General features: G+C 41.0%; 1 protein-coding gene across 1 annotated transcript in view; it reads right to left on the reverse strand.

Moving 5' to 3' along the window:
• The window catches only part of otoa (otoancorin), a 75,206-nt gene extending 54,565 nt beyond the window's left edge, over positions 1-20,641 (reverse strand). Inside the window, 4 exon segments of the mRNA XM_060921587.1 lie at positions 19,818-19,839; positions 20,221-20,294; positions 20,478-20,551; positions 20,553-20,641. Coding sequence (XP_060777570.1) covers positions 19,818-19,839; positions 20,221-20,294; positions 20,478-20,551; positions 20,553-20,641 — 259 coding nt within the window.
• Between the last annotated feature and the right edge of the window lie 2,556 nt (positions 20,642-23,197).

A 23,197-nucleotide genomic window follows, 5' to 3' on the forward strand; every position in this document is an offset into this window, starting at 1 on the left:
TTAATTCTCCCAAATGGCTTTTTCAGAATTAATTTACATGAAGCTTAATATTAAAATATAAATAAAGAAACTACATCCTTAATTACAATAATATATAAAAATTATATAGTACTAAAATAAATGATGTAAAATAATAATATATGCATATATACAAAATTAAAATCAGTGTCTTTTCAGTTCTTGTCTTGCTTGCCTCTTGAAGGAAGTGAGTGTTGTCGCGTTCCTTACTTCTGGTGATAATTCATTAAAAGAATTTACGGCTCTGAAGAAAAAAGCACGCTGCACTGTTGCAGTGCGGCACTTAGGTACATTTAAGAGATCCTTGCATCTGGTATTATACCTATGAACGTCAGAACATTTGGTAAGCCTTGCACTTAAGTAGTTAGGTGCCAAGTTATTTAAACATATATAAACCATAGTAACATCACACAGGTGTAACAGATCTACAGTCAGCCAACCAAGCTCATTTAGTATAGGAGAAATGTGGTCATATTTTCTAGTATTAGTAAGTATTCGTGCAGCAAAGTTTTGCATAAGTTGCAGCTTGTGGATGTTTTGTTTGAAAGTTCCAAACCAAACAGTAGAGCAGTACATTAATTTGCTAAAGACAAAAGAGTTCAAAATGACATACAAAACTTCCTTGGAGAATAAATGACGGACCCTACTTATTTGACATAGACTAGACAAAAGTGATGACGACAGTGCAGAAATATGATCAGTAATAGTCAGGCTGGAGTCCAGTATAACACCCAGATCTCTTGCTGATGGTACGGGTGTTAGCTGTTTGCCCAGGAAGGGTAATGTGACGTCAGATAGCCAGGATGTACATAAGTTGGCTCACTCCAAACAGCACGAGCTTGGTCTTGTTGGGATTAATCAGAAGATGGTTTGCACAGCACCAACCTGCCACAAGAAGATCTTCAGCTACCTGGCCGAGGCATGTGTCGAGGTCCTTAGTTGAAAAGGACAAATAGATCTTAGTATCATCAATGTACGACTCGATGTTACTAAACTTGATTACTTTGTGTAAATTGTTCAGATACACAGCAAACAGCATGTGCCCTAAAATTGAACCCTGAGGTACCCCATGTGTTATTGTAAGAGGTTCCGATAAGGATGCCCGTACTCGAGTACGTTGTTCTCTGTCCCTTAGATAGCTGTCAAACCAGCGGAGAGCCCTGCCAGAAGTGCCCAAGCTTTGCAATTTACTAAGTCGTGTTGAATGACACAAACTGTCAAAAGCCTTGCTCAGGTCAATAAGCACCATTGCAGTGATTTGCTTGGAAAATATGGTCGGTAACTAACAAACTCAATGTTTTGATTGAATGAAGTTTCCGATTGCCACTCTGATGTGGCAAGAGATAATTATTCCGGGTCAGGTAGTCATCGAATTGATGCATGGCAATCCAGCAACTTCGGAGAGGACCAGTAATAGGGAAATAGGCCAGTTGTTACCTGGTACTTCATGATCTCCATCCTTGAGGTGAGGAACCACTTTGCTCCTTTTCCAGGCCTGCAGAAAGGTGGAATTTCAGAATGAATGGTTGATGATATCAGTTAATGTAGGCAGAATGTGATCAAGACAGACCTTAACTACTGAAATGGGCACTTTATCATACTTGTTTGATGGCATGGTCATAATCGCCTCTTGTACATGTGCACTAGAGACAGGTTTAAATTCAAACAGGTCATTGTCAGCAACAACAGTGGAAGGGGACGGGGGATGCATATCATCCAACCTTTGTGAAGTCGCTAATTCTGCAGATTTTGTTGCAGCGACTATTCCAGTTGAGATGAAAAACTTGTTAAATTAATTTGCCAAGACGTTAGTGTCCTTGGTGTAGTGAAGTTTTTGGCTTGACTTTGCTGGTAAGGTGCTGCGTATTGTTTTCCACATGGCACTACTGTTTCCTTTGTTTGTCATCACCCGCTGATTGAAATAATCCTGTTCAGCTTCCCTGAACGCCTTCCTGATGTCCCGTCGTAGTTTCGTGAATGCCTCCCAGTCCTCCTGGGATCTGCTTTTTCATGCCTTCTTGTGGAGCTGATTCCTTGATCTTATAAGGTCCTTAATTTCCACAGTGATAGCTGGATTGGACTTGCATTTTAATTTCACCGTTTTTATTGGCGCATGACAGCTAAGGCAGGTCATGAACAAATCATTGAACACATCCAATTTATCATCAGTAGATTCCATTCACTGTGTCCCAAGGGATATGGGTGATGTTGCTGGCAACTGATCTGCGGTATACCTTTTATAGCTCCAAGTTGTGACATAGAGGGGAGATTGCTTTGAGACTTTCAGGTCCAAAGTAACATACACTAAGAAATGATCACTGATGGTAAGTTCCTCCACATCACTAGATTTAACTAGTTGCCGATTGGATACCATGATGATGTCCAGGAGGCTGCATGAGGTCTTTGTAACTCGCGTAGGTTTTTCAATCAGTTGCATAGCATTTACAGATTCACAAAAGGAAAGCAATGTATCCCCCTTAGGGTTCTTAGTCAACAGGTTGTAGTTTACATCGCCGTGAGGATATCCTTGTTAAGAGACAAGGCTTGGATGTATTTTGGCGTGAGTTCATTTTCAAGACAAGAGAGGTCAGTTTCTGGGGGCCTATAGACAACGCATAACAAAAATGATCGTAGTTTCTTACTCTGCACTTGTATCCAGAGTTGATGGAGTCCAGATTCTTCTATGCCCATAAACCTTGCATTTAAGCCCGTGCTTAACATACACACAAACTCCACTGCTAGGTTTTCCTGGACAAGCTAATCTAAAGATTTGATAACCATCAATCTCAACACTGGCGTTGGTTGTTGTCGAGCTACACTCACTGGCCACTTTATTAGGAACACCCATACACCTGCTGTTTTTTGCAGTTACCTAATCAGCCAATCCCTTGACAGCAGCACAATGCATAAAGTCATGCAGATACAAATCAAGAGCTTCAGTTAATACTCACTTCAAACATCAGAATGGGAAAAACTGGGATCTCTGTGACTTTCACTGTGGCATGGGAGTTGGTGCCAGATAGACTGGTTTGAGTATTTCAGAAAGTACTGATCTCCTGGGGTTTTCACACACAACAGTCTCTAGAGTTTACACAGAATGATGTGAAAAACAAAAAACATTGAGTGAGTGATAGTTCTGTGGGTGGAAATGCCTTGTTGACAAGAGGGGTCAGAGGAAAATGGCCAGATTGGTTCGAGCTGCCAGGAAGGATATAGCAACTCTTTCCAACTGTGGTGAGCAGAAAAGCATCTCAGCATGCAACAGCAGAAGACCATATTGGGTTCCACTCCTGCCAGCCAAGAACAGGAATCTTACAATCAAGAATAAGTTCCTATTAAAGTGGACAGTGAGTGTATACTGAAGCCATATTGAAGTATGTTCAATATTTCAGCATGATGCTAATACAAAATACAGTGTTCTCATCAGCCCTAACTTCTGGATGGCCAACGGAGTGTGGGGGGGAAGAGCATGAGAGGGGGGTTTCCCCTTCTTGTTGGGGGGGGGGGGCTTCCCCTGTAAAATTTTGAAAAAAGGGAGCCCATTTGGTGGCATCTGGTAACTTTTAGGAGCATTATATGGTGGTACTGACACTGTCACTTTTTACCGTCAACATGGTTGAAAAGGTTGCTTCAATGAGTGGAGGTCTGTGATGCTGTGGTTTGCAGTATCAGGTTCACATGAGCAATAAATAAAGTTATCATCTGACAACGATGTAGTATATAATAATGCTGTTTTATTACCTGAACCACTGCCAGAACACCACTAACCAAAAGTTAAAATGAGTTCTGTTGCAGTTAACAAACAAACAACCCTGCAGGCTGCATTTACTGCACAACTGCCACAATCTTGAGTAGCACCTTTATACTTGGGCCTACTTAATACTTCACAGGGGCAGCTCCAGGAAAATGGGAAGGGGGGTGTCAACCCAGTAAAGCCAGGGGCCTGCAGTTTTTAAATGCCCAGAGATGCATTTTGAGCTGTCAGAGAACTGTTGTAAATTAAATCTCTGAAAGAAAATTACCATATCAAAAATGTTTTAAAAGTAGGAACTTTCAAAACCATTTTATTAGTCACTGAAAATGATATTGTCAGAATTGCAGGTATATGTGTAGACCATATTACAACTGATATATGGTAATATTTATAAAAGTTGCATTGTCCTATAATGCATTACCACATGACACACTACAGTGTAGTACACTGACCACAAACCACCTTATATCAATAAATTATTACTATTTTAGCAGCTGCAATATGAGCTCCTGCTCAGGACATTCAATGTACATACAGTGTCTTACAAAAGTATTCATCCCCTTTTGTGTTTGTTTGGTGGGTCAGCACCATTTGATTTACACAGCATGCCTACCACTTTAAAGGTGAAAATTGTTGTTTTATTGTGACACAAAAAAATAATTAAGATGAAAACACAGAAATCTGGAGTGTGCATAGGTATTCACCAGAGGTGGAAAGAGTACTAAAATATTATACTCAAGTACAAGTACTGTTACTCTGATGAAATTTTACTTAAGTACAAGTAAAGTTACCAGACAAAAAATCTATTCAAGTAAAAGTAAAAAGTAGATCATTTAAAATGTACTTTGAGTAAAAGTAAAACGTTACTTTTAACAATCGGTGTTTTCTGCCTCCATTGTGTTGTGCAAAAATGAAAAAGAAGAGGAAACAAGGATATATGTACATCTCAACCCAGATGTTTTATTTAAAGGAAGTGTATCAAATTGAATGCTTAGGATAATGCTGCATTAAAACTGAGACAAACAAAAAAGGTCAATACACACAGTCATGTCGTTTACATCGCCCTGACCACACACAAAGCATTGTACACGAAATATGAAAGTGAAATGTTGCACCGAAATCTCGTAGCTTGCCTGTGTGCAGTGTGTTATTGAACAATTCAATTCAAACATTATTTGTTTTGCTTAGTATTCCTTTCTGGCCTGTTGGATGTAGAATGGTAGGAGGACTGATCACGTCAGGTTGGCGAGCTAACTTGCTTGCATGATTAGCCAACCGAATAACAGACTAGTTACCGTTATGTTACAGTATCAACAGGTTGCTACTTCAACATTAGCAATGCCATCCACTATTTTTGGAATATAACCAGCCTATTGTCGGTTTTACTATGGAAAGGAAACATTATGATCAGGGGCGCAGATACGTTTTTTGAACTGGGGGGGACAAAAAACTGGGGGGGACAAAGCTGCCAGCAAACCAACCCCAACCCTGATATGCCTGTCAAACTTGTTGTGGGTAACCATAGCAACCAAGCTCGAGCTCGCAACCTGTGCAGTCTGCGCAGCTCAACCAACCGAATATCAGTCTTTGTTTTGTTTTATGTGAGTTGTTGCAACTATGTATACACTGCTGTGCACCTCAATAAACCGAATGGTAATTAGTCTTTTGATTTTTCCGTGAGGTTTGCCTTATGCAAAGAAAGACAGCATAGACGTTTTTTCCTCCCTATAAGTGGGGGGGACCGAACGAGGTGAATTTAAATCTGGGTGGGACGAATCCCACCCGTCCCAACCTCTATCTGCGCCCGTGATTATGATGCCAATGGCAATACTTACCTCAACATGCTTGCGCAGATTAGACGTCGAATTTTTGTATGCCGCAATGGTTGTCTTCTTGGGCACACATAATCTGCATTGCATAATGAAACTGTCACCCCTTTTCTTTACGAAGCTGAAGTGATCACGTATGCAGGGCCAGGGGTGCACTTCATTACTGGAAGAAATTGCGTTTTCTGCAGGGTTGTCCACCACAGGTTCCTCGGTCTCCTCCATGTCCGCAGGGGCGCTTTATCAACACCCGTGGCCCAGGGGCTAGGCCCCTCATAGGCTACCTGTCAACCCTACCCTTACCGTTGGCCAGGAAAACACTCTTATTTTATTTGCAATACGTGTCAACCATTTACAGTGTAAGCGCGTAATTAGCCTAGAAGCCTACGATAGGTTACGTTTGGCTCAGCATAGCTGCACAAGGCCCACGCTCACATCGCTCAACACATCCGACCACAGAGGGAGAGAACGCGCGCATTATCATTACAGAGCCGGTTGTGATTATTACCACGGACAGGACAGTGATACTGCGTAACTTTCACGCAGGGGCATGGCCAGAGATGACCACACAAGCGCGCGTGCGCTATAATGTAGACCTATGTGTTGTAAACATAAAACACACACACCTACAGACAAGTCCTTTTAAAAAATAAAATACATAAAAATAGCTCGGCGGCATGAAAACAAACATTCACTGCAAGTCAAGGTACTTGGCTTGGCGGCCACATGAAACGTAAACACCATGGACAGCGGCCAAACTCATAACTCTACAGACCGAAATACACGAAACCAAGTCCTACTAGGGTCTATTTTACCGATCTATGTTCAAGCATCATGCAAGTCTTTCTGCTCCTTGAATAAGACCGTGCATTCAACTGCCTTTTTGACATGACTGCATCGAAATACCACTTGCAACAATATTTCACGCACTCCATCAAGAAAAAAGTTAATGATGAACACGGGCATACTGTTTTGAGCATACGATTTTTTAAAAAGAAACTAGCTACATCAAAGTCCTTCAATAAACCCATCCTTTAGCGCAAATGAGCTTAACCTAGTTCAAAGCATGACGCTAGCAGTAGCTGCATAAGGCAAAATCATGTGGGCCTTTCATCAACAACAAGCCACGGCAGGCAAACATTAATAATCAAGAGTCCTTACCTTAAAACGTTGTCTTGACCACAGAACTTCTCAAGTATTTCACTTAAATCCACACGGGTTAACAACACACCCAACACAGCTAGCGAGAAATGTGGATCTGCGCTAGCTTTGTATTGCTATTCCCCTCAGTATGCTTACTCTGTCTGCTGCCCGAACTGTGAAAATTATAGGCTACAATCTTTTCATCAATTTCTTCAGTAGATGCCGTTTTAGACATTTTATTATCCCCATCGAAATATGCTATTATACTAACAGGATTATAACTCAAATCACACGACACGTATTCAAATCACAACTGATTTATTTTACTGTTGGACAGATCATAGCATATCTAGCCTAGCTACACATAGCCTAGCTGCTGGTAGGCTGATAACTGATAAGTAGCTGATATTCTGAACAGATTGGTGATCCTTACCTTAAAAAAGTCTGTGACTTTAGGCAACGATTCTATCATTACCTGCATCTCTCTCTTTTTTTTCCTTTTATGCGCCCCGCTAACGTGAACGCTTCATCTTTCCAAGCCTCTAAATTTGTGTCTCTGTAGTCTGCAGTCTTTTGCCCTAGAATCGCCATCAGTTTTTAATATCTATATGGACTTTGTTGTCAGGATTGCACAGCATGAGATATCAAAACTGTACCCAGATACAGGCTTCAAGTTCAGATATTGCATTCCAAATGAGGTATCCACAAGAGAAATGCGTACGAAAGCACGAGCATCAGGAGAGGGTTGCATAACAGAGATTCTATACGCAGATGATCAGGCCATACTCGCTGGATCCATCGAGGAGCTTCAGAATATTCTTCAGCTGTATGATAAGACCTACACCCGCTTTGGTTTACAAATATCATATGTCAAAACAGAAACAATGGCTTTTAACGTCAATGAGGATATCAAATGTAAACCAAGTATCATTTCCCTTGGCGGCACTAATATTAAAAACGTCCGCACCTTTAAATATCTTGGTTATAATGTCAGCAACTGTGATGAATCCTCACACTTCCTGCATGCTAGGATAAGTGCTGCATTCATGAAATGGAATGAACTGAAACACGTTCTAACCGACCACCGAATACTACTAAAAACCCGTATAAAGTTCCTAGTGGCATGCGTTCGAACTCGTCTCCTGTACAGCACACAGGCATGGCAACTATCATCCAGTGAAATTCACAAAATTGAGGTAGTGTGGCACGGCTTCCTAAGGAAAATTATTAAAGGTGGATATAAACGAAAGAATGCCCCTGACCAAAAGAACACTACAAATGAAGATATAGACTGGAGCTACAAGATGTCCAATGCTGACCTCCGGAAACTGACAGGAACCCAGGATATAAAACTATCCTGCTACGTACAACAACTAAAATATATTGCTCACGTTTGCCGGATGGGCAATAACCAAGTGCAAAAGCAGCTCCTGTTTGACAAAAATGGTTACAAATGGATGAAATGGGAAAATCTGCTGGGCATAGACACCCAACAGATAAGACATATGATGATGGACATATCAAACTTTGAGCAACTGCTGCAACTGCTACAGCAGAAGCACCCCTAGAGAGTTTAACTTTTGACAGGGGAACATGATGATGATGATGAAGGTACTTGGCTCGGCGGCCACATGAAACATAAACACCATGGACAGCGGCCAAACTCATAACTCTACAGACCGAAATACACGAAACCAAGTCCTACTAGGGTCTATTTTACCGATCTATGTTCAAGCATCATGCAAGTCTTCCTTCTCCTTGAATAAGACCGTGCATTCAACTGCCTTTTTGACATGACTGCATCAAAATACCACTTGCAACAATATTTCACGCACTCCATCAAGAAAAAAGTTAAACATGATGAACACGGGCATACTGTTTTGAGCATACGATTTTTTAAAAAGAAACTAGCTACATCAAAGTCCTTCAATAAACCCATCCTTTAGCGCAAATGAGCTTAACCTAGTTCAAAGCATGATGCTAGCAGTAGCTGCATAAGGCAAAATCATGTGGGCCTTTCGTCAACAACAAGCCACGGCGGGCAAACATTAATAATCAAGCGTCCTTACCTTAAAACGTTGTCTTGACCACAGAACTTCTCAAGTATTTCACTTAAATCCACACGGGTTAACAACACACCCAACACAGCTAGCGAGAAATGTGGATATGCACTAGCTTTGTATTGCTATTCCCCTCAGTATGCTTACTCTGTCTGCTGCCCGAACTGTGAACATTATAGGCTACAATCTTTTCATCAATTTCTTCAGTAGATGCCATTTTAGACATTTTATTATCCCCATCGAAATACGCTATTATACTAACAGGATTATAACTCAAATCACACGACACGTATTCAAATCACAACTGATTTATTTTACTGTTGGACAGATCATAGCATATCTAGCCTAGCTGCACATAGCCTAGCTGCTGGTAGGCTGATAACTGATAAGTAGCTGATATTCTGAACAAATTTGTGATCCTTACCTTAAAAAAGTCTGTGACTTTAGGCAACGATTCGATCATTACCTGCATCTCTCTCTTTTTTTCCTTTTATGCGCCCCGCTAACATGTGAACGCTTCATCTTTCAAAGCCTCTAAATTTGTGTCTCTGTGGTCTGCAGTCTTTGGCGCGCTTTCGTGCGTGACGTTACATTTTGTTACATTTTATTCTGGTCCAGTTGTGGGTGTTCGTTTCGCGAACCACATCCACCATGTCTCTTACAGCAGGCTACTGTGCGCTCATTTATTTCTAACCTTATTTCTATCCGTTCATTAATGTAGGCCCACGATTCCGACAGTTTATTATTTTATTAATATTACAAGGCCCCTGATTGGCTGTGGCCCAGGGGCTTGAGCCCCCCCCCTCCCCTTAAAGCGCCGGTGCATGTCCGCCATCGTCTGTGTGAGACTCGCGCGCGCCACAACTGTTCTTCCCATGATTCATTTCCAGAACGCATTTCCCCTTCTCCGTTTTAGCCTTTTTTTTTTTCTTTTTTTTTTTTACTCAGTAACGGTTGTGATGTAAAATGTACCGAAGTACACTACTTAAAAGAAAACATACTTAAGTAAAAGTACACTCTTTAAAAATTACTTGAAAAAGTATAAGTACACAAAAAAGCTACTCAAGTACAGTAACGCGAGTAATGTAATTCGTTACTTTCCACCTCTGGTATTCACCCCCCCCAAAGTCAATACAGGTAGTCGTCGACTTACGACTGCGTTTGGTTACGACTGACCGGTCGTAAACCGATCTGGTCCTAAGTCGGCCTATGTTAAATGAACTTAAGTATATTGTGATGTGTAATGATATTGTAATCATCTTAAAGTCTTATTTTATCAACATTTTCTTATTTCATTACCTTGGCTCATTATTTGGTTTAAGTCAAACACTGCATACTACACTGCATACAGTACAATTCGTTTAATATGTGCAAAACAAAAAATACGAAATACAGGTGTGAAAAATAGAAAACATTTTAGTTGGAAACATACCAAAATACAAATGTAAAACATAGCAAAATACAAAATTTAGTGACTGCTGGCATCACTGGTGCTTGGCTGTGGGTTGTCTGCGTCATCATCAGCTGTTGCAGCGCTCGGGCTGGCGGGAGCATTTGCTCGTTTCATAAACCATGAGCTGGGGCGGAAACTGTATGACGGAGTGCGCGAGAGACTGCGCGTGTGCCTGGAGCTGGGGCGGAAACTGTTGTATGCGGCGAGAGGCGCTGCCGGGAGCTGGAGCGGAAACTGTCGTACATGGCAAGAGGCTGCCGGGAACTGGGGCGGAAACTGTTGTACGCGGTGAGAGGCGCTGCCGGGAGCTGGGGTGGAAACTGTTGTACGCGGCAAGAGGCTGCCGGGAGCTGGGGCGGAAACTGTTGTATGCAGCGAGAGGCACTGCCGGGAGCTGGGGCGGAAACTGTCGTACATTCAGCTAGCTCAGCTGGGAAACACTTGCCAGTCATAACCAGATGGTCGTAAAGTCGATCGGTCGTAAGTCGCATAGGTCGTAAGTCGACGACTACCTGTACTTTGTAGAGCCACCTTTTGCTGCAATTACAGCTGCAAGTCCCTTGGGGTATGTCTCTATTAGCTTAGCACAGCTAGCCACTGGGATTTTTGCCTATTCCTCAAGGCAAAACTGCTCCAACTCCTTCAAGTTAGATGGGTTGCGTTGGTGTACAGCAATCTTCAAATTATGCCACAGATTCTCAATTGGATTGAGGTCTGGGCTTTGACTAGGCCATTTCAAGACATTTAAATGTTTCCCTTTAATCCACTCCAGTGTAGCTTTAGCAGTATGTTTAGCGTCATTGTCCTGCTGGATCATGAACCTTCATCCCAGTCTCTAACCTCTGGGTGACTCCAACAGGTTTTCCTCCAGAATTGCCCTGTATTTAGTGCCATCCATCTTTCCTTCAGTCCTGACCAGCTTTCCTGTCCCTGCAGATGAAAAACATCCCCACAGCATGATGCTGCTACCACCATGCTTCACTGTAGGACTGGTGTTCTCAGGGTGATGGGTTTGCGCCACACATGGCATTTCCCATGATGATGGCCAAAAAGATAAATTTTAGTCTCATTTGACAAGATAATCATCTTCCATGTGTTTGGAGAGTCTACCACATGCTGTTGGGCAAACTCCAAACGTGTTTTCTTAATCAGTGACTTTTTTTTCTGACCACTCTTCAATAAAACCCCACTCTGTGGAGTGTCCGGCTTAAAGTGTTCCTATGGACAGATACTCCCGTCTCCGCTGCGGATCTTTGCAGCTCCTTCAGTGTTATCTTTGGTGTCTTTGTTGCATTTCTGATTAATGCCCTCCTTGCCTGGTTTTGGTGGGCAGCCTTCTCTTGTCAGGTTTGTAGTGGTGCCATATTCTTTCCATTTTGCTATAATGGATTTAATGTTGCTCCATGGGATATTCAATGTTTGGGATATTTTTTATAGCCCAACACTGATCTATGCTTCTTCACAACTTTGTCTCTGACCTGTTTGGATTGCTCCTTGGGTCAGGGTCCATCCAGAACAGGTTGATTTACACAGACATCATGTGATAGATCATGTGGCACTTTGACTGCACACAGGTGGCTCTTAATGAACTAACTATGTGTCTGATGAAGTGAATTGGTTAGACCAGCTCTTATTTAGGGGATTCAAAAGAAAGGGGGTGAATACTTATGCACACTCCAGATTTCTGGGTTTTTTTCATCTTAATTATTGTTTGTGTCCCAATAAAACAACAATTTGCACCTTTACAGTTGTATGCATGGATAGTGGTGCTTGAAAGTTTGTGAACCCTTTAGAATTTTCTATATTTCTGCATAAATATGACCTAAAACATCATCATATTTTCACACAAGTCCTAAAAGTAGATAAAGAGAACCCACTTAAACAAATGAGACAAAAATATTACACTTGGCAATTTATTTATTGAGGAAAATGATCCAATATTACATATCTGTGAGTGGCAAAAGTATGTGAACCTTTGCTTTCAGTATCTGGTGTGACCCCCTTGTGCAGCAATAACTGCAACTAAATGTTTCCGGTAACTGTTGATCAGTCCTGCACATAGGCTTGGAGGAATTTTAGCCTATTCCTCCATACAGAACAGCTTCAACTCTGGGATGTTGGTGGGTTTCCTCACATGAACTGCTCGCTTCAGGTCCTTCCACAGCATTTCGATTGGATTAAGGTCAGGACTTTGACTTGGCCATTCCAAAACACTAACTTTATTCTTCTTTAACCATTCTTTGGTAGAACGACTTGTGTGCTTACAGTCATTGTCTTGCTGCATGACCCACCTTCTCTTGAGATTCAGTTCATGGACAGATGTCCTGACATTTTCCTTTAGAATTCGCTGGTATAATTCAGAATTCATTGCTCCATCAATGATGGCAAGCTGTCCTGGCCCAGATGCAGCAAAACAGGCCCAAACCATGATACTACCACCACCATGTTTCACAGATGGGATAAGGTTCTGATGCTGGAATGCAGTGCTTTCCTTTCTCCAAACATAACGCTTCTCATTTAAACCAAAAAGTTCTATTTTGGTTTCATCCGTTCACAAAACATTTTTCCAATAGCCTTCTGGCTTGTCCATGTGATCTTTAGCAAACTGCAGACAAGCAGCAATGTTCTTTTTGGAGAGCAGTGGCTTTCTCCTTGCAACCCTGCCATGCACACCATTGTTGTTCAGTGTTCTCCTGATGGTGGACTCACTAGCCAATGTGAGAGAGGCCTTCAGTTGCTTAGAAGTTACCCTGGGGTCCTTTGTGACCTCGCCAACTATTACTTGCCTTGCTCTTGGAGTGATCTTTGTTGGTCGACCACTCCTGGGGAGGGTAACAATGGTCTTGAATGTCCTCCATTTGTACACAATCTGTCTGTGAACTGGTGGAGTCCAAACTCTTTAGAGATGGTTTTGTAACCTTTTCCAGCCTGATGAGCATCAACAATGCTTTTTCTGAGGTCCTCAGAAATCTCCTTTGTTCGTGTCATAATACACGTCCACAAACATGTGTTGTGAAGATCAGACTTTGATAGATCCCTGTTCTTTAAATAAAACAGGGTGTCCACTCACACCTGATTGTCATCCCATTGATTGAAAACACCTGACTCTAATTTCACCTTCAAATTAACTGCTAATCCTAGAGGTTCACATACTTTTGCCACTCACAGATATGTAATATTGGATAATTTTCCTGAATAAATAAATGACCAAGTATAATATTTTTTGTCTCATTTGTTTAACTGGGTTCTCTTTATCTACTTTTAGGACTTGTGTGAAAATCTGATGATGTTTTAGGTCATATTTATGCAGAAATATAGAAAATTCTAAGGGGTTCACAAACTTTCAAGCACCACTGTATGCTCTTTTGCAAGAGCAAAAGAGCATACATGCATACATCTTTATATTCTTATATATTCACTATAAGACAGTGAATATATCCAGGTAAACTGAGGTAATGTAGTGGCCACTTAAGAAAGAGCTTAATACTGAGATAGCTATAAACAAAGACTGCAAGAGTTGCGTGTCTATAATATAAAGTCAGTAACTGCAATCTGAGCTCCTGAGTCTAACAGACTGAGATAACTATATAATGATTGCGTGAGTTGCATGTGAGCAAGTCCTATAATAAGTCTTAGTTCCCAAGACTCGGGATTTCAAGCAGATTTTCTTCAGAGCTATTGCAAAAATCAACATCTCTCACAGACCTATCCAACCACTGTCATAAAAATCAAAGTGAGGTTCACCCCTAAAACGGCACATATACCATTTACATACACAGGGTATAACAGGGATACCCTTTTAATGAATATGAGCTGTAGTCGGACAGCCTACACATGCATGTATGCAGTAAGCCTGCTGTAGCATCTTATCATTTTGGCTTATGAATGTGTGTGTTAACAATACCATAAACAAAAGGATGGTACACACCCTTTACATGTAGTCTACAGTGCAGTCCGGGAATACAGTATGTTCTTATATATTTTTATTTATTTATTTTATTTAACTTCGCCTAGTAAATACAATGATGGATAGGCAGGGACACCACAACAGTAAAAACCAATTACTGTGGGCCCATAAAAACAAAAAGTATATTACAGTAAATATACAAAAATACAACATTAATAGCAGCAGGTAATTTGGCTCGCTAGACTTCTTGCAGTATTACATTTCAAACAAATTGACTTAAAGCTACGAGGATCCTCATAATTGTAATTGGAAAGAGCGTCATTATAGTATTTCTTAAGTAATGTTTTAAATTGCAGCAGATTTAAGTTCTTGCATCTTAAGTTAGATGGTAGACAATTCCAGACACGTGTAACTCGGACAAGATAGGACTGTTGAAAAGTTGCAGTCCTTCATTTGCGTGGCCAAAAGAGAATCATGTTTGTGTTGGACGTAGATCTTGTCACTCGTCTAGGAATATCAGGGGATGGTAGCACATCAGCAGACAACTGAACAAGGCCATTTGTAGCTTTAAAGAAGAAGACAAGGTCCATGTATTCATGCCAGTATGAAATTGGCATCAGCTCCAATGTGGTAAGCCTGTCTGTGTATAACTCACAACAGAGGAAGGGAAGATTCAATATGAATTTTGAAGCCCGTCTTTGGATCCTCTCAGTACGCTTGATCAGCTCGATGGTTTGAGGACACCAAATCTGACTTGCATAACCAAGGATAGGGCGAACCACAGTGCTTGTGCGACGAGTCCTTGTGCTTGTGATTTCAACTGCACTTCTTCGTAAAAACCCCAGTAATTATGTAGATGCATGAAGTTCCTATGCCCTGTTAAAATCCAACAGGAATCACCCAGCTTGCTTTTCACTGCATTCATGTCAGGAGTGAAAAAAAAATCTAAGCTAGGACCTACTATTAAATATAAATTTATACCATAAACTTTTCAGCGTCATCCCACATAATTATTTATTTTGTTTGTTTATTTTTTAAAACCTTATTAATTAAATAAAAAATGCTGGGCATATATTGGTATCTGCAATACTAAAACAATTTTTTTTTTGGGGACCGGGGGGTGGGCAGCCAGGTGCACCCCTCCTTAAATCTGCGCCAGCTTTAAGCACCTTAACAATCTAATGTGTCACCAACGTCTTCGGTTTTACTTCTTTCTTCTTCTCTGTCCTACTCTCATTTCACTGTCAAAAATATGAATCTATGGGGTGCTGAGCGCCATTCACGCCTCTTTTTGGCATGATTGAAATGTGGAGATGTATACCCACCACACAAAAACCATAAACCACAATCTCGCCTGTGCACTGAAGTGTCATGGTACCAGTGCAGCAGCAAAGTGATTGAGGACGTTTGTTGTGATTGGGGATTTCCCAGGGCTATTTCTGGTCTGCCTGAGTGTATCATGGCAGCAAACCGGCCCAAAACACTGATTTTCCTTCAAAATATGCCCCAAACATTGCAAGGTAGGAATCTGATGTGATTTTTTAGCGAGTGTCACAACAAAAATAGCATGTCGGCAAATTTAAAGCGTGTTGACATGAAATTAAAACGTGTCTGTCCCAACACGCAAAAGCACTCTGGGGAGAACAATGCTAATAGGAATCTGACTAATCTCTAAAATATGGCCCATTTCTTTTTGCAGCCCCCTAAAAGTAAAACAGGATTTAGTTAGCTTACGTATGCATGCCAGATTTCCCCCAAAATGTTTTACAACCATGAACAAGCTCTAAAAGTGTGTCAGTGAGGAATATACATACATAGACAGGTGTACTTCATTGATTGCCCAAATGGAGTTTAACACACAGGATACCTACACTTAATTGCACATGCTACACATTTACACAGTGCAGAAAGAAAACAATGCCACTGAGTTTCCTATATCTGATCATAAAATCCGTGCTTTTTGATCACTTTTCCTCTGAACAATAAGCTCATGGACCACTATTTTCCACAACAACAAATACAGTATGTTAACCAAGGTGACCTCACCTGGTTGAATAAATCCCTTCCAGCCCTGTTTGTCATGCATCTCCTGCTGACTTGGTTGAACATTACAATAACTCCCTATCTTCTGCGCACCCTGAAAGGTGCCTTTCGTTCACACTGCACCATGATACACTTCTGAGCTTTGCCACCCTTCTACTAAGCCTGGTCTTGTCATTCATAAACAGATGCACACTGAGCCCTTACTATATCACAATAATTCCCTCACTACTGCTAAAACCTCCTTATGCAGACATTATCAGTTCTTGAGAAGGCGACATAAGATCTTTTATCTCTACCATCAACAAGTATGGTAGAGATAAAACCATACTTCCGGTCGGAAGTCGTTTACTAGCTGAACGACTTCCGACCAGTGGCACTCACTTCACATCTGATGAAGACGTTGGAGCGGCTCTTCCTCAGCCTCCTCAGACCCCAGGTGCAACATGCCCAGGACTGTCTGCAGTTTGCATACCGGGCAGGTGTTGGTGTGGAAGATGCCATCCTCTACCTGCTACACCGAGCCCACTCACATCTGGATAAGGGAAATGGCACAGTGAGGATCCTCTTCTTGGACTTCTCGAGTGCCTTCAACACCATCCAGCCCCTTATGCTTCAGGACAAACTGAACAGAATGCGAGTGGACCCCTGCCTGGTCACCTGGATCTCCAGTTACCTCACAGACAGGCCGCAGTACGTCAGGCTGAAGGACATCACGTCTGACACTGTGATTAGCAGCACCGGAGCACCCCAGGGCACGGTGCTGGCCCCTCTTCACTTCACCCTGTACACTGCGGACTTCTGCTACAACTTGGAGCTGTGCCACATTCAGAAGTTCGCCGATGACACAGCCATCGTGGGGTGCATCAGGGACGACAGAGAGGAGGAGTATAGGAGCCTGGTGAGGGACTTTGCCATTTGGTGCAACAGGAACCATCTGCCGCTCAACACCTCGAAGATCAAGGAGCTGGTCATTGACTTTGGGAGGTCCAGACCAAGGTCATGACCAGTTCTGATCGAGGGAATCGAGGTGGAGGCTGTGGATTCCTACAAGTACCTCGGGCTGTGGCTGGACTGCAAGCTGGACTGGACTTGCAACACCAACCACTTGTACAGGAAGGGACAGAGCAGGTTGTACTTCCTGAGGAGGCTGCAGTCCTTTAACATCTGCAGGAAACTCCTGTGGATGTTCTATCAGTCCATGGTCGCCAGTGTCCTGTTTTACACCGTGGTGTGCTGGGGGGGCAGCACATCCAAGAAGGACACATACAGGCTGGACAAACTGATCAGGCGGGCTGGCTCTGTGGTCGGCATGAAGCTGGACTCTCTGGTGACAGTGGCAGAGAAGAAGACTATAGAAAAAATGCTGAACATCATGGACAATGCCAGTCACCCTCTGCACACCGTCATCAGCAACCAGAGGAGCCTATTCAGTGACAGAATGCTCCTTCCCAAGTGCAGGACTAACAGACTTAAAAACTCCTTTGTCCCTCACGCCATCAGACTGTACAACTCCTCTCTGGGGGGGAGGAGGGGTAACAGGAGGACAGAGGACGGGAAGGAGCAGTAGCCTAGCCTGACAATAAGCAGTACTGGACAATGTGCAATATTATGTGCAATACCTCTTCTGTTGGACTTTTTTCCCCCCTTCCTCTTCCCCATATCTTATTCTTTATATTTGTATATGCAAATACCTAATTTAATTTATCTAGAAGTTTTTCTCTATTTCTATTCTCTGTTTATCCTTTAATGATGCTACTGGAATTTTAATTTCCCTGAGGGAACCTGCCCAAAGGGATCAATAAAGTTCTGTCTAATCTAATCTAATCTAATCTAATCTAATCTAATCTAATCTAATCTAATCTAATCTAATCTAATCTAACAACAATTTACTCAAACCACTTAATATGCATACTCCACACCAATCGTATGAAAAATGCTCTGCTATCTACTGCTTCTAGACCCTACAGCTTTACTTCCCTGCATACTGAGCAACTGGATGCCACCGATTTATTTAAATCTCACCTGAAATCTCCTTTGTTTAAGGCGGCCTATTCTGTATGATGCCTCTTTCTCTTTAAGTTCTAACCTTTTGCATCCTTCCACTATCTGTTGTTGCTATGATTCTACTTGATTTTTTTTCAGTGGCCCAAAAGGTACTCATAAAAAAACAAACAAACAAATAAATAAATAAATAAATAAATAAATCATCTTCATCATCCAAAACATTCACATTCAGTGTTTGTGAGATGTAAGGTTATGTGAGAGTGTCAGGAAGAATCACATTTTTCCCCACAAGACATCAGGATAGGCAAAATTAAGCTTCTTGGGGGAAAACCCCCACTAAACTACAAACCCCATTTCCAGAAAAGTTGGGATATTTTCAAAATGCAATTAAAAACAAAAATCTGTGATTTGTTAATTCACGTGAACCTTTATTTAACTCACAAAAGTACAAATAAAATATTTTCAGTGGTTTTACTGAACAACTTAATTGTATTTGTAAATATAAATGAAGTTAGAATTTGATGCCTGCAACACACTCAAAAAAAAAAAAATTTGGGACAGATGCAAGATAAGACTGATAAGGTTATAGGATATTCAGGTAACACCATTTTGGAAGATTCCACAATAAGCAGGTTAATTGGTAACAGGTGGGGGTATCATGATTCTGTATAAAAGGAACATGCACCAAAGGTTCAGTCTTTGCAAACAACAGTTACCGGAAACGTTTAGTTGCAGTTATTGCTGCACAAGGGGGTCACACCAGATATTGAAAGCAAAGGTTCACATACTTTTGCCACTCACAGATATGTAATATTGGATCATTTTCCTCAATAAATAAATGACCAAGTATAACATTTTTTGTCTCATTTGTTTAACTGGGTTCTTTTTATCTACTTTTAGGACTTGTATGAAAATCTGATGTTGTTTTAGGTCATATTTATGCAGAAATATAGAAAATTCTAAAGGGTTCACAAACTTTCAAGCACCACTGAAAATGCATACAACATGCATACAACTGTAAAGGTGCAAATTGTTGCAGAGATGCTTATTTCAGCAGGACAATGCCAGGCCTCATTTGGCACGGGCTACAGCAGCATGGCTTCATAGAGAGAGTGCATGTGCTTGACTGGCCTGCTGCCAGTCCAGATCTGTGTCCTATTAAGAATGTATGGTGCATCATGAAGTGGAGAATCAGACAATGGTGACCACAGAGTGTTGAGCAGCTGTATCAAGCAAGAACGGACAAAAATTCCAACTGCAACAATTAGTATCCTCAGTTGCCATATGATTAAAGTGTTATAAAAAGGAACAGTGATGTGCCACAATGGTAATAATGCCTCTGTCCCAACTTTTTTTGAGTGTGTTGCAGGCATCAAATTCTAACTTCATTTATATTTCCAAAATACAATTAAGATGGTCAGTAAAACTACTGAAAATCTTTTCTTTGTACCTTTGTCAGTTAAATAAAGGTTCACGTGAATTAACAAATCACATGTTTTTGTTTTTATTGCTTTTTGGAAAATATCCCAACTTTTCTGAAAATGGGGTTCGTACACAAAATATTCAAAATAACAACAACAAAATGTACAGCAGTTATATTAGCTCTTACCTTTCTTGAAGCACATAATCATCTGTAGGAGAAAAAAAACATGGTAAGTTTAATGACACTGAGTAACAGATGACTTTTTGTAGTAAAGTAAATTGACATATCTGTACATTTCTCTTGTGACACATTACATATTGATGATTCTTAGAAAGCTTGTATTAGGTGTGCTGTTTTAATTAGAATATTTAATTCATAATGAATATAATGTTATCACAGATAATGGAGAGGTTTGATATTATGTGCTTATATATATAATATAAATTTCAGGAAAACAAGGTTAATTTAGTGATATAACCAATCTAAGAGTATACAGTACATGCAGAATTCAGTCCAGTCATTTGAACAGTACAGTATTAATGTAACCATGTAGAGCTGACTGAAGTGGTTGTATGTAATAAACAAATACCGTCTTCTTGGCCATTTCCTGAAAGTCTTCAGGCAGCGAAGGAAAGCCTGGCGGTAGCATGTCCTGTGATGTTACTAGAAAAGAAATAAAGAAAAAAAATTGTATACTGCTTTGATTTCTTTTAGACACACTGGTCTCATTGTGGCAATGTTGTTTTCTTAAAAAAAAAAAAAACCTAAGAAAGTATGACAAAACTCATGCAATATTCAGCTATAACTTTCTTCATTAGATTATTGTGCATCATGAATTCAGCTTACCTCTAGCCCAAAGAGCTAAAAGAAGAAAAATCAAAGTTCCTCGAGCCAGAGACATCGCAGCGTCCCCTTGATGTCTCACGGGCTAACAAATCAAACAGCTTTAAATTATTTTGAGAACAATACTCAACAATGGATAATACTACAATGTTATTTATTTGTACCATAAAGTAACTTAAAGAGGCCAGCTCACCCTTCTCAGAAACCTCTGTGCTAAATAGGAAATTGCCATTTTCGATGCGATCAATAATGCGCAAACAATCTGCAACAATACAGTAACATCCTAGGCCAAAGTTCATAAATTGTAATGTGAAACTGAAGATATTTTGCCACAATAGTTATATTTTAAATTCCTTCGAAAGATCCATTCCGTTTTTGTGTGGTTATGATGTTGTAATGGACCAGAACCAGCCTCGGCCATCTCATGGGCACGCATGAAGGAAAGAAAATATCATATGTAATACCTGTCAGACGTTTGGACACACCTAATTTAATATTCTTCTTGATTTTCATGAATTAAAAGAGACTTCATATCTTAAAGTAATGATGGATGTTGTTTCTCTTTACTTAGTTGAGCGGTTCTTGACATAATATGGATTACTACAGTTGTGGAATAGGGCTATTTACTGTATTTTTATTATTTACTATTTGATCTCAAACACATTAAGAAGGCAAGAAATTACACTAACTTTTGACAAGGCACCTGCTAATTGAAAAGCATTCCAGGTAACTACCTCATGAAGCTGGTTAAGATAATGCCAGTAGTGTACAAAGCGTCATCAAGATAAATGGTGGCTACTTTGAAGAATCTAAAATATGAAATATATTTTGTTTTTTACCACTTATTTTTTAACCACATAATTCCATATAGTTTTGATGTCTTCAGTGTTGTTCTACAATGTAGAAAATAGTCAAAATACAGAAAAATCTATGAATGAGTGGATGTGTCCAAACATTTACTGTATATATTTTTTAAAATGTCCATGTATGACATGTTAATGAAGGGGAAAAAAATCAAGATGGGTTTCGAAGGGATATCTTCACTCAGGTAAGCTCAGTGGCTGACAGGTACACAAAAACAATTCACTGGAGTCTGGGAAGGGTCAGCCAGCCCCTTTAAGTTGCTATAGACAATTTTTATGTCAAATATAGTAGTGAAAACGAACTTGTAGTCACTTGTAGAGTCATAGACAGGGAGAAAATGTACAGAAAACGTTACAGACTGTCACTCTGGATAGTACTCAGGATCAGACCAGTGATCACTACCTGGAGTAGTGAGGAGGTGATTCTGCCCCAGGACCTCCATTCATCTATCCATCATCTGTGGCCGCTTATCCTGTTCTACAGGGTCAACAGGCAAGCTGGAGCCTATCCCAGCTGACTATGGGTGAGAGGCGGGGTACACCCTGGACAAGTCACCAGGTTATCGCAGGGCTGACAAACAACCATTCATACTCACAATCAATTTAGAGCCACCAATTAACCTAACCTGCATGTCTTTGGACTGTGGGGGAAACCGGAGCACCCAGAGGAAACCCACGCAGACAGGGGAGAACATGCAAACTCCACACAGAAAGGCCCTCGCCAGCCGCTGGGCTCGAACCCAGGACCTTTTTGCTGTGAGGAGACAGTGCTAACCACTACACCACTGTGCCGCCCGCCCCGGGACTGCTTATGTCAAAAAAAGCTGGTGTTTGGGGATGGCTGGGTGTTAGGGATGGGTGGGGGGTTGCATTTGCATGCAAACAGAAATCCCCTAAATTCAAAGTCAGTCATTTTATTTGTCAAATGCACAGTATGCCAGAGATTATTGTACACTGAAATGCTTGTGGTAATGATCTGTAAACTCGTAAGTCACAGATACAACAGAAAAGAAGAGCTTCTTTATAAGAAGTGACTAGACAATAGTTTCAAAAAATACAAATAGAATACACTGTGATGACCTGGCGACTTGTCCAGGGTGTACCCCGCCTTTCGCCCGTAGTCAGCTGGGATAGGCTCCAGCTTGCCTGCGACCCTGTAGAAGGATAAAGCGGCTAGAGATAATGAGATGAGATGAGAAATAGAATACGATATTGGAATGTGGTTGGGTGCAATATTTACTTAAAGGTCAGCACAGAATAACACTGAGTTATTGCCTAATCAGGGCAAAAAACATTCTATGATGTGGTTTAGTTTTTGCATGTGGAACATGATGATGAAATAGAAATTTCTTGTAGAGACACTCCAGGCAACATTTAAAAATCTATATTACTACGTTGTCTCTTACCTGGAGTTGATGGAGTTGTCTCTTGAGAAGGGCACCAATTACAGGAGATTGTAGTTGCTCTCCCTGGACCCATGAATATAACTTTAACCCCACCAAATATTGGGCTACTCTCCCATTTCCTTACTGTTAAGATGACTTGAGGCTTATTTCCTTCATTACGGATGAGTGAATTTACTAGATTCACTAGCAAATCTAGCTAAATTTGTGGCAGCCATGGCCTGAAGGTTCGAGAAGCAGCCTTGGGCCTAAAGGGTCACTGGTTTGATTCTTGGGACCGGCGAGAAAAATGTGAGTGGAGGTGAGGGAATGAATAGCACTTTCCCCTCCCTCTGGATCATGGCTAAAGTGCCCTTGAACAAGGCACTTAACCCCCAACTGCTCCCTGGGTGCTGTAGCATAGCTGCCCACTGCTCTGGGTGTGTGTTTGCTTATTGCTCACTTGTGTGTACATGTG

The sequence above is a fragment of the Neoarius graeffei genome, chromosome 5, assembly GCF_027579695.1.
Source record: "Neoarius graeffei isolate fNeoGra1 chromosome 5, fNeoGra1.pri, whole genome shotgun sequence".
Lineage (NCBI taxonomy): Eukaryota > Metazoa > Chordata > Actinopteri > Siluriformes > Ariidae > Neoarius > Neoarius graeffei.